Consider the following 12292-nt stretch of genomic DNA (forward strand, 5'->3'; position numbering starts at 1 on the left):
CGTGGGGCTGCCGCACTTGAATGGGGTTCACGATCTGCACCGCAAAAAAATAGTGCGTGCACTACTTTTTTGCAGGGCGGAGGCACGGACAGAAACCCCATGGAACCAGTAGTGCTTCCGTGGGGTTCTGATCAGCGCCTCCATTCCGCACTGCACCGTATCTCCTGGATTGCGGACCCATTCAAGTAAATGGGTTCACATCCGTGATGCGGTGCCAGAACGGCAGGGGCCTGTATTTTGTGGACCCGCTGTTTAAGGGCCGCAATACGGGCCTGGCCACCAAATAGCCCCATTAGTGCCGCCCAGAATTAATAATGTCCCCCAGCATTAATAATGACGCCATTAGTGCCCCCCAGCATTAATATTGCCCCCATTAATAGTAATGCCCAAATTAGCACCCCACAGAATTAATACTGCCCCCACCTTTAGTGCCCCTAGTAATATTAATGCCCCCATTACTGCCCCCAGTAATAGTAATGCCCCCATTAGTGCACCCCAAAATCAATGCCCCCCAGTATGAGCAACTCTTAAAAATCGAAAAGAGGGACAATATGTGAGGCGCGCAACATGGCAGTTTTTTTCACACTAGGCCACGCCTCTACCTCCGCCCAAAGCCCAATTACTGACTGCGTCACAACTATAGCAACTGGGGATTGGTTAGGTGAGTATACGGTAAGTTCCTTTGTTTTTAATAGCATGTGGAGCATCTGGGAAAATATTTGTCTTGCACTTCACTATCCATTTAAAGGGTTTTCTACCACCAGATTTTGACCTATTTAGCTGCTGACACTAGCACATCGTTCTTTTATCAACTTTGTCTGCTGCCGTTAACCTTAAAAAGTACCTATATTGATATGCAAATGAGCCTCTAGGTGCTATGTGGGCGTCTTTTCAGCACCTAGAGGCTCCTTCCACTAACCATTTCTGCCACCCATCGCGTCTCTCCGGCCCGCCTCGCTCCTGTTGATTGACGTGAAACTTCGAAGTATTTTGTACCGATGCCTGCGCCGTGCGCTTCTGTATTCGGTGCAGGCGCAGTGAGTGAATGCCGCGCTCCTGGTGCCGGCTTCCTCACTGCGCCTGCGCCGACTATGTTACAGTGAGGAAGCCAGTGTTCTGCCGAAAGTCTATAGTTTGCCGAAAGTCTATAGCGGAAGTCACGTGGCACGCTGCGCAAGCGCACAAGCGTACTTCCGCGAATCATTCCTGCAGCCTCCACTGCAGTAGTTCGCACACCGCGTGTGCGCACACTTCTTAAAGTGACAGTCTCTATACCCCCCCAGCGCTCATTAATCTACATTAATTTGTACCCTTGCGGGCTCGCTTCGCTCGGCATTTAGTACAACTATCTATGCCGCCATTGATAGTAAAGAAGAAAATGGATGGTAAAGAAAGAGATAGATAGTCTCTTTCTTTACCAACCATTTCCTTCTTTACCATCAATGGCGGCATAGAGTTAGTTTTACTAAATGCCGAGCGCAGCGAGACCAAGCCCGAAGCGTGGCGAGCGTACAAATTAATGTAGATGCTGTATTTTACTGAAGATGACTGTCACTTTAAGATGATGATTCGTGGAAGTGCGCTTGTGCGCAGCGCACCACGTGACTTCCGCTATAGACTTTCGGCAATCTATAGAGATCTGGCAGAACACCGGCACCAGGAGAGCGGAATTCACTCACTGCGCCTGCGCCGAATACAGAAGCGCACGGCACAGGCGTGGGAATCGGTACAAAATACTTAGAAGTTTCACGTCAATCAACAGGAGGGCCGGAGAGACTCGATGGGCGGCATAAATGGTTAGTGGAAGGAGCCTCTAGGTCAGTGATGGCGAACCTATGGCACGGGTGCCAGAGGCGGCACTCAGAGCCCTCTCTGTGGGCACCCGCACTGTGAAAAAAGTCTATGGTGTACCAATATGCCTTAGACTTATTCAGGTTAAATTGGCATGTTGGCACTTTGCGATAAATACGTGGGTTTTGGGTTGCAGTTTGGGCACTCGGCCTCTAAAAGGTTCGACATCACTGCTCTAGGTGCTGAAAAGACGCCCACATAGCACCTAGAGGCTCATTTGCATATCAATAAAGGTACTTTTTAAGGTTAACGGCAGCAGACAAAGTTGATAAAAGAACACGGTTAGGTACAGCAGACACTAGCGATGTGCTAGTGTCAGCAGCTAAATAGGTCAAAATCTGGTGGTAGAAGCCCTTTAAATATTTGCACATAAAGCTTTAGATTATAGACATTGTAAGGTCCAAATTGCACCAAATAATGAAGTTCTGAACTAATATACAGGAAGAAACCATAAATACACTTTAGTACGGAGCAATTTAGTAAATTTATTAATGCACATTTATGCATTAGTTCTCAGGTCAAAAAGGGGGACATTTAGGCCCCTTGCAGACGAGCGTTTGTCACACTGCGAGTCCGCAGCGCAGCTCCCCCGCCTGACCTCCCAGCACTGACAGGGTCACACAGCATTATATTGATTTATGATGCTATGTAAGGCCTCATGCACACGACCGTTTTTCGGGTCTGGATCCGAGCCGCAGTTTTTGCGGCTCGGGTGCGGACTCATTCACTTCAATGGGGCCGCAAAAGATGCAGACAGCACTCCGTGTGCTGTCCGCATCCGTTGCTCCGTTCCGAGGCCCGCAAAAAAAATATATAGCATGTCCTATTCTTGTCCGTTTTGCAGACAAGAATAGGCATGTCTACAATGGGCCACACACGGACGGCTTCCGTTTTTTTGCGGACCGCAAAAAACTGAACGGTCATATGCATGAGGCCTTACCCTTACAGTTCTGGAATGTATTGGATAACAGTGGCAGCATTAGGCCAGTGTTATTCAATATATTACAGAACTGTAAGGGTTACATAGCATCATAAATCAATATAATGCTATGTGACCCCGGCAGTACTGGGAGGTCAGGATGGGAATTGTGCTGCGGACTCACAGTGTGACAAACGCTCGTCTGCAAGGGGCCTTAGAGGGGTTCTGCAGTTTGTTTAAACTGATGATCTATCCCCTGGATAGATCATCAGCATCTGATCGGCGGGGGTCCGACACCCAAGACCCCCGCCGATCAGCTGTTTGAGAAGGCAGTAGCGCCGCGGCCTTCTCACTGTTTACCGCAGGCCCAGTGACGTCACGACTAGTATCACTGGCCTGGGTGAGGCTAAGCTCCGTTCCCTTGAATGGAGCTTAGCCCAGGCCAGGCCAGTTGATACAAGTCTTGATGTCACTGGGCCAGCGGTAAACAGTGAGAAGGCCGCGGCGCTGCTGCCTTCTCAAACAGCTGATCGGCGGGGGTCCCAGGTATCGGACCTCAGCTGATCAGATGCTGATGATCTATCCAGAAGATAGATCATCAGTTTAAAAAAACTGCAGAACCCCTTTAAGGATCAAAGAGGGACACTTGGGAGGCATATAAGAGTAATGACCCCATTACTGCCCCCAATTAGAATAATGACCGGCCACTAAAATACCGGCCTTGCAGGCGAGATACCAGCCGTGGCAACCGTATGGCCCTATAGAAATTAACGGGCCTGTGCGCAATCCGCTAAAACTGCAGATGGCACTCGGATGAAAACCACAGCCGTGTGCACGAGGCTTAGATACAATGCTGACTGCTTTTTGTTGTCACAGGTCCTGTGCCCACGTGATTAGGTAGGTGCCAGGCAGGATTTCCTTTCCCAGCCTTCACTGCAGTTATACAGGTCGATGAACTCTAGTGCCTTCTGCCTTAGAAAAAAACTACGCAGCAGCAGCCGCCGCCGTTCATGCCCTTAACAACTATGGCGGAGTAAAGCTGGGATTCTGTTTACTCGGTGAGAGTCTCGCGATATCACAAACTTCCGCCCTTCTCTACTTTGAATTCCATTGGCTGGACGGGATCGCCTATGGGAGCGGCACAATTTGAATTCGCGCTTGCGCGGATAATTTGAAATAGTTTTGGGAGAGAACAAGGGGATTAGGTGTCATGGTGAGCGGCGAGCACTAGTGAGGAGCCTCGGAGCGCGGCCATGGACGTCCAGAGCTGTGTGCAGTAAGTGGTACCTACCTGTAGTAACCCGGGTTAGAACCCCCACCTGGAAGACCTCACAGCTCGGAACTGTGGCCGGGTAACCCTAGACGTCTCCTAATCATAGGGCCTCCTGGGAGTTGTAGTTCTGCAGATTCTTGCATATGGTATGCTGAAACTTGTAGTTCCACATATCTGTTTTTACTGTGTCTGCTGGTACATGTTTCTGATGGCCTGCTGGTTCTGTACACCAAATTCGAATGCTGTATCCGCGGGGTCTCTGCTGTCGCGCGCCGGTGACTGGGGTCCCGCGGGGTCTCTGCTGTCGCGCGCCGGGGACTGGGGTCCCGCGGGGTCTCTGCTGTCGCGCGCCGGGGACTGGGGTCCCGCGGGGTCTCTGCTGTCGCGCGCCGGGGACTGGGGTCCCGCGGGGTCTCTGCTGTCGCGCGCCGGGGACTGGGGTCCTGCAGATGTTCTGTTATGAGGCCTGGAGAGCTTCTCCAGTATCTTATTTATTATACGCACTTATATAGCGCTACTAATTCTGCAGCGCTTTACAGACATTATCATCCAACTGTCCCCAATGGGGCTCACAATCTAAGGTCCCTATCAGTATGTCTTTGGAGTGTGGGAGGAAACCGGAGTACCTGGAGGAAACCCACACAAACACAGGGAGAACATACAATCTGGATCCAGCATAGCTGTCATATCTCCACTATAAACCTGAGCCACTAACGTGCATTAGCGCTTTATCAGGTTTCCGTTGCACTCTGCTCCATTCTGTCCAGTACTGCAAAAACATAGTCCACGGTGCCAGTGTGAACTAAAATGTGATGTCATTCTGGGATTTGTAGTCCTGCAGGGTTACTTGCTGCGATGGTATGGATTTTTGTCTTTGGATGTGCTAAATGCTCTTGGTGACCCCAGTCAACAAAAGTAGTTGTCAACTCAACATATTGTGGGGGGCTGAAATGAGGCCCCCGACTCCATCAAAGGGTTGCAACGCCTCTGCCTGTAGGTCATTCTTTTAATGTTGCTACTTTACCACAAAGCATGGAAGGTAGGAATGAGACTCATTGCTGGGCGAGGAGACAACATACTGTGCTCACATGAGGACTGTGTGACACCGTCATGTCCTGCTGTAACATTTTATACGCACATAGGACTCATTTTATGCTTTTCTCTTGCAGAATGTTTGAAGCGCACATCCAGGGATACAATGGAAATGATCCACTGGAACTATGGGACAGGTCAGTCATCAATGTAACCGCGTTGACCAGAGTCTTAAGATGTGGCTTTAATAAAGAGTCACTATACTTTCACGCAACTTCATTTAATAGAGAATGGTGTAAATAGCTAATTTCTAAATCGCTTCATTTTTAAAATCTGCTTGCATCCCCCTGGGGGGGGGGGGGACACAAACTCTAAAGTCATGGCCCCTAAGGGTCTCACTTCGACTTAATTTGCAGTCCACTTCCTGTTGTCATGCAAGATCCGTCCCTAGTAACAGGCACAGAAGATGTCTGTTTAGGTCAGGGCATGTCACAGCTAGCTAGGTCTGAGCCTGATTAATAGAACTGCTTCGGAATTCACAGGGGCATCCTGCCTTTCTTTAAGTGTGATCTCTCCCTCCTTATCTGTTCTGTGAGAAACATGGCAGGAAGTAAGGGAAAGGACGTCATAACAATACAGTACTGGCAAATTCTACAGAAGGGAGACATGCCCTGCTTGTAAGAGAAATGCATCTAGCTGTGCTGCTTAAACAGGGAATGATTAGGCTAACAAAAGGCGTTCCTTCAGGGTTATGACTGTACAAAGAAGCACAGCCATTATGCTAACTTTTTTTGTTTTTGTTTGTTTGTTATACTCTGGTATGCTTTAAGGGGGTCCACGTTCTCATGATTGAGGGGGGCCTAAGCGGTTGGACTCCTGCCAGTCAGACACCTATCAGTGTGTTCTATCTCTTTCTAGATATTTACTTTGGGCTGAAGAAACTCTTCCTCCAGAGGAGAAAAGAAACATTTTATGTTTGTTGGAACGTCTAGTTCGAAGCTTCATAGGAGACAAGAGATACTGCAATGACGAGCGATATCTGAAATACTGCCTGCGATTTGTAAGTTGCATGTTCACATTGTAGTCATTTGTTATGGCTTCCTGTAAGTCATGTATTTTAAGTAAAGAAGCACTCAGAGATGTTTCTTTGCCTATATAGCACAGGATAGTTCATTATTATAGAATAAGATAGTCTTTTGTGTATGACTTGTGTATACCTGTTTTACTTGATGTGCAAATTTTGAGTTGTCAGCCATCTTGATTCCTTCTCCCCTCGATTTATGGTTTTCTTAAGTAACCATATATTTCCCATCATGCCTGGCTTTGCAGTGAAAGAGGAGGAGGAGTCTCGCCCCACGGCACCGCTCTGTGTCCTCTGAGGGTGGCCATGACAGATTAGTGACACAGAGCTGCTGTCCCCTCACACTGCACGGTCACCATGTATTCCTGTGTGACCCACTTGAGCCTGTCTGCTATGTCATCTCTCTCGCCCCTGTCATGGAGTTGGCAGGGTGATCAGTGTGAAGCTACATCCCATAGAACTACACTGGAGAGTCAGCGCACACAGATAGTAAAGGCAGTGTGAGTTCAGCAGGTTTATAGAACTGCAGCTAATCACTGTATAACCTCACCTACTATATATCTGCACTCCTGACCCTTTAGATACACATTTAGAGCAAGGAGTCAGACTTGAGATCAGATGACCAGGTTCCCATAATGTAAAGGCTAAAAATATATGAATGCAACTGAGTTAGGGCTCATGCAGTGTTTTTTTTTTTTTTTTTTTTTTTTTTCTGTTCTGGCGATCACTGCGTAGACTTTTTAAAATATTTTAATAGTTTGGACTTTTTGGATGTGGCAATATGTAACATGTTTATTGTTTATATGTAAAATTGGGAAAGGGGGTGATTTATACTTATGATTTATTATTTATTTTTTTACACACAGCAGCAGGGATATTACCATGGAAGGCTTCAGTAGCGTCCTGGCTGCCATGGTAACCTATCGGAGCCCCAGGATTACACAGCTGGGGCTCCGATCAGAAGCTGCCACTGCCACCAATGAGGACGAGGGGAGGGTACCCTTTTGCCACTGCCTCCAATGTTTTTAATACTGGGGAGGAGTGGGGCAGGATGCACTGCGCCACCAATGATAGTTAACCTTTAATACAATACAGGAGGCGTGCCGGCAGAATCGCATAGCCGGCTCCCTGCTTCTGACAGGGATCTGCGATCAGCGGCAGTTAACCCCTCTGGTGCGGCACCTGAGGGGTTAACTGCAGCTGATTGCAGCGCCCTGTCATAGAGACAGGGTGCTGGCTATGTGTGTGATTCTGCCACCTCCTGTATTTGTATTAAAAGTTAACTTTCATTGCTGGTGCAGTGTGCCCGCCCCTCCTTCCCTCTCTCCTCATTGGCAGCGGAGGCACAGGGGGGAGGGAGAGATTGCTTTCTTCTCCCCTGTGCTGTTGAGATAATTGGAGCACGCTTAGTTCTGTGATACTAGACTGCGCAGCCCAGTATCGAAAAAATGGACTGCAAAATACATACGATCGTGTGCATGAGCCCTTAGGGTGAGCTAAATTAAACGGCTAGAATACTGATGGTTAGTTAGTAATGAATGTGATTTAAATTTTTTTTTAAAAAAACTTTTGTTTCTTTAAGACTGATTTCAAGTGACAACAAAACAACTCTTGTCCTTATAGGCTGAAATGATCGATGAGCCTACGCAGTTCTTCGAGTACCTGTACAGCCAAGGCATAGGTAACAACTCTGCTGTCCTGCATGTTATCTGGGCTCAGCAGCTGGAAGCTAAGGGTGACCTTCACAGTGCGAGTCTACTCTTCAATAAAGCTTTTGAAAATAAGGCAGAACCAAAGGATCTCTTGGATCACCACTACAGGTGAGGTTATGGTATTTTGCAGTTATAAGAGGATATGCTAGAGTCCTAATAAGATTGGGAAGAAATTCCTGAAATGTAACACATTTTAAAGAAGTTGTGCCAAGTATGAAAGTTATCCCATATCCACTAACTGATCTGTGGAATCCCATGTTTCCAGTCTAAGTACAGTACTATTTCAATCATTCCCATCGGGCAGGGCATATGCTTAGACAGGAACATGAGACCATTAGTCAGCCCCTTTCCTGGGGATAGGAGATAACTTAAACATTTGGCGCACACCCTTTTAAGAATGGTATTTAACAGCTTATTGAAGGGGTTATCTGGGACTGTAAAACTGATTTACTATATTTCGTATACTATATAATGTTGGTGGGGCTTCTACTCCCAGTATCCCCAATCTTTCATCTGATTGAACAGGCTGCTGTGCTCTGGAACAGCACAGTTCTGTTCAACAGGTAGTGGCTGTGAATGGTACTGCAGCGCTGCGCCCATTTCAGTGGGTAAGGGCATTGTAGCAGTACCATTTACGGCCACTAGCCAGTGTCGCCAGCATGCTGTTAGTTTCTAAAGGGGATGCTGTAGGTCAAAACAGCACAACTTTGTATATGAACTAGTGGCTGTGAGTGGTACTGCAGCTCTGTGCTCTTTCACTTGTCTGCTTTCTGATGGGACTGCTGTGCAGTGGAACAAACGGCTGACTCCCGATACCCCCACCAATCTCAGATTAGTTGCCTATCCTGAGAATAAATCATCAGTGTTACAGTGCTGGAAAACCCCTAAAAAGTGGTCCTCCGGTCAAAATGTGAGGATTGGGGAATGCTAATATCTATACTGAAAGTGGAATACCTCTTATATGGTAATAGAGCGAGTTCCGATGATGGTGCAACATTTAAGCACCACCATCATTGCAGGTGCCTAATGAAGGGTTAAAATAGTGGTGGTGGGGGGGGACCCGTGTTCCACGTTGCACACTTCTATATTCAATTCTACGGAACTGCTGGAGATAGCAGAGTACCAGCGCGAGACTAACTCCGGCAGTCCCATAGCATACATATATTTAGTAAAATAAAGGCTGTATCCAATCATCATCATTATTTATTTATTTTTATTTTTTTACATTTAACTCGGTTACTGAAAGATAAGTAAAGTTAAATTACTGTATAATATAGGTTTATTTTATGTAAACTGTCAAATGGTGAATATGCCCTTTTTAAAGTAGCCCTAAAATGCAAGCTGATGCTTTTCTGGAGCTCTTGGAATAATTTTGACCTTGTGCAGCTAGGTTCTAGATCAATATTAGTCATTCATTATGCCCCGTCTACATTGTTAATGGTGTTTTACTTTTGTTCTTCTTATAAATACTCCAGAGCGTTTCAGATGAGGGTTTCTCAAAATCGTCGACATGACCAAGGTAAGGTGCCCATATGTGAACAAAGAATTAGGCCATATTGGTTATTGGATATTGGTTCACCCTTTCTGTCTTTTACAAAATCAGTCGTTAAAGGGGTTGTCCGGGTTCAGAGCTGAACCCGGACATACCCTTATTTTCACCCAGACAGCCCTCCTGAGTCTGGCATCGGAGCATCTCATGCTCCGATGCGCTCCCGTGCCCTGCGCTAGATCGCGCAGGGCACAGGCTCTTGTGTTTTCAATAACACACTGCCGGGCGGTAACTTCCGCCCAGCAGTGTGTTCGGTGACGTCACCGGCTCTGAGGGGCGGGCTTTAGCTCTGCCCTAGCCGTTTTACTGGCTAGGGCAGAGCCAAATCCCGTCCATCAGTGCCGGTGACGTCACCGGGCTGCCTGTCAGCCCCATAGAGAGCCCGGCATGTCACCGGAACTCAGAAAAATGCCTTTGCCCTGCGCGGTTTAGCGCAGGGCAATGGAGAGCATCGGAGCATGAACTGCTCCGATGCTCATGTCAGGGGGGCTGCCGGGGTGAAAATGGAGGGATGTCCAGGTTCAGCTCCGAACCTGGACAACCCCTTTAACATGGGTAAACTTTGAGGCGAGTGAACTGTTTTCTTCAACCAACTGTAATCATGGTATAAAAGTATCGCTTATAACTAATGTACAATGTATATTTATGCAAACGTATAAAAGATTCTGGTACGATTCTCTATTCAGGTGCATATTGTGAAGATTATTCTGCAGTAAAATCACCAGTATCTTTTAGTTTATTCTACGTGGTGTCTGCTGATGTTCAGTTCCTTTACTGTGCTGCCATCTCAGCGGGAGTGGGACTCTTAAAGGGGTGGACCCACTTCTAAAAAATATTTGCCTATTGGTTGTGTGACCTACATCTGTAAATCCTATCTCGCCCCTTCCGAGCAGCAGAAAGTCCCCATCTGTGGGCTATGTAAGCACCTGCATTCTTTGCCCGCTGTGTCCATAGGGAGCAAGGTGGTGGCGGTGATGTGATCTCTTCTGTGCCTGGACCAAACCTGCTCATTTTAATGTTTAACACATGTGCACAAGGCGATCTGTTCAGGGACAGCTCAGAGAGTAGTAATGCATGTGAATCACATCACTTGCGCTCTATGAATGCTGCTGTTGAGGAGTATGGCAAATAGATTACCGTAAGCGGGCTGGTAAACTTCAAAAAAAAATATTTGCCAATCAGTCCTAAAGGGTTATTGCTTTTTTTAAATAGTGAGCAAATGGTTTCAATGAAGTAAGATTAGTCACTTAGTAATGTGTTGTCTGTAGCTGAAATGGCTGTCAGTCTCTGGTTTGTAACCTATTGTTCAAAGTAAGGGATATCTCCACTCTTTGTTTCCCTGAACCACACAATGTCACATTGCATGCCTCCTCTCTGCCTGCTATTCCCGTTGCTCTCTGTTTCACACAGTGTGTTTTCTTATGCTGGGCTGCAGATTGTGCAGTGAGCACCAGAACAGCAGAGCTGTGTTGTGTTTTGGGGCAGGGAGGAATTGCTGCACTGCCATACATTTTATAATAGATAGGTGCTGGCAGGAAGCTATAAATGCAGGCAATGTCTGTGAGGGGTAGAGGAATCATGGTAACTGTACTACTTTGCATGATAACCCTGCCCAGTGCAAACCCTAGCAGCATCAAAACAAAGGTGCAACACAGATCTGGACAAAATGAGAAATGACTGCTTCTGAGCTAATGGATGTGGATGCTCCTCCAATTGGTGAGCATACACACTCGTGAAGGTACTTTCCAGTGTCTTTTATTTTATCTTGTAAGCTTGGAATACTCCTATAATGTAAAAAAATGGCAAGATATATATTATATTTTTTATATATATATATATATATATATATATATATATATAATGTATGTATGGAAAATTACCTTGTGTAATATACAGTGGTATGATCTTCAAAAAAGATCAGCCACGTCCTACAAATTATAAGATGTGTGTTATCCACTACTGGTTTCTACTAATTTCTTTAGGTAACTCTGTGCAGCCTCTAAGGGATTCCAGGATTGTAAATCAGATGCCGCCAGCATCAGAAGTTGACCCCTTGTCACTTAGCAAATGTCAGGTGAGTATTCTGTAACAATCTGCAATATCTGTTTCTTGCTTTAGTTATTTCTAGTGATGTCTAGTGGGTCAATATTAATCTAAAAATGCTAGAATGCTTGGAAACTAATCTGCAGTTATTATGGGTTGACTGTGCTGTTGGTTATGAGCTTTTCTCTATATCCTATTTCATTTACCTGTCTTTGAAAGCTCTATGGCCATGATTAGGTATAGATACAGCGGCAGTAAAATTCCTTTAATTCCTGCATTAATAGACCCACACATGGTTATCTGATGATAATATAACATGCCATAACATTTACTGATAAGGTCAGAAAACGCAACACCCTTTCCCCCAACTAGCATGCATGTTTGACATACTGGATATTTTCCAGAAAATAATTGACTCTACCAATGATAAAGGTCATGCCCACCTTCACAGCCAATTACTTTTATTGTTCTAATGCATATAAAATATAAAAGAGGTATTCACTTCATCTTAGACGTTTATGTCCTAATCACAGGTTAAGCCATAAATGTGTGATAGATGCAGGTCTGGGACCTGCACCTATATCTGGAATGTGGGTCCTGCATCCTGCCTGGGTCTGACTGCTTTGAATGGAGAGAAGACCATGGATGTGCAGCTCTCTCCATTCACATCTGTTAGAACGCCAGTAGAAGTGGAACCAGGCAGGACGGGGAGCTCGGGCACCACTGTTCTGGAGATAGATGCGGGTCACATCTCTAGGAACAACGCCTATTCCTCATCCTGTGCATATGTCATAAATGTCAAAGATGGGTATACTTCTTTATAAATGCTCTT

General features: G+C 46.1%; 1 protein-coding gene across 1 annotated transcript in view; it reads left to right on the forward strand.

The window, feature by feature from the left end:
• The first annotated feature begins 3909 nt into the window (after positions 1-3909).
• Positions 3910-12292, forward strand: part of BUB1 (BUB1 mitotic checkpoint serine/threonine kinase) — a 49170-nt gene continuing 40787 nt past the window's right edge. Inside the window, 6 exon segments of the mRNA XM_044290102.1 lie at positions 3910-4046; positions 5213-5272; positions 5994-6135; positions 7780-7976; positions 9344-9387; positions 11400-11491. Of these exon segments, the coding sequence (XP_044146037.1) occupies positions 4024-4046; positions 5213-5272; positions 5994-6135; positions 7780-7976; positions 9344-9387; positions 11400-11491 (558 nt within the window). The 5' untranslated portion in view covers positions 3910-4023.

Source organism: Bufo gargarizans, chromosome 4, assembly GCF_014858855.1.
Source record: "Bufo gargarizans isolate SCDJY-AF-19 chromosome 4, ASM1485885v1, whole genome shotgun sequence".
NCBI classification, from domain to species: Eukaryota; Metazoa; Chordata; class Amphibia; order Anura; family Bufonidae; genus Bufo; species Bufo gargarizans.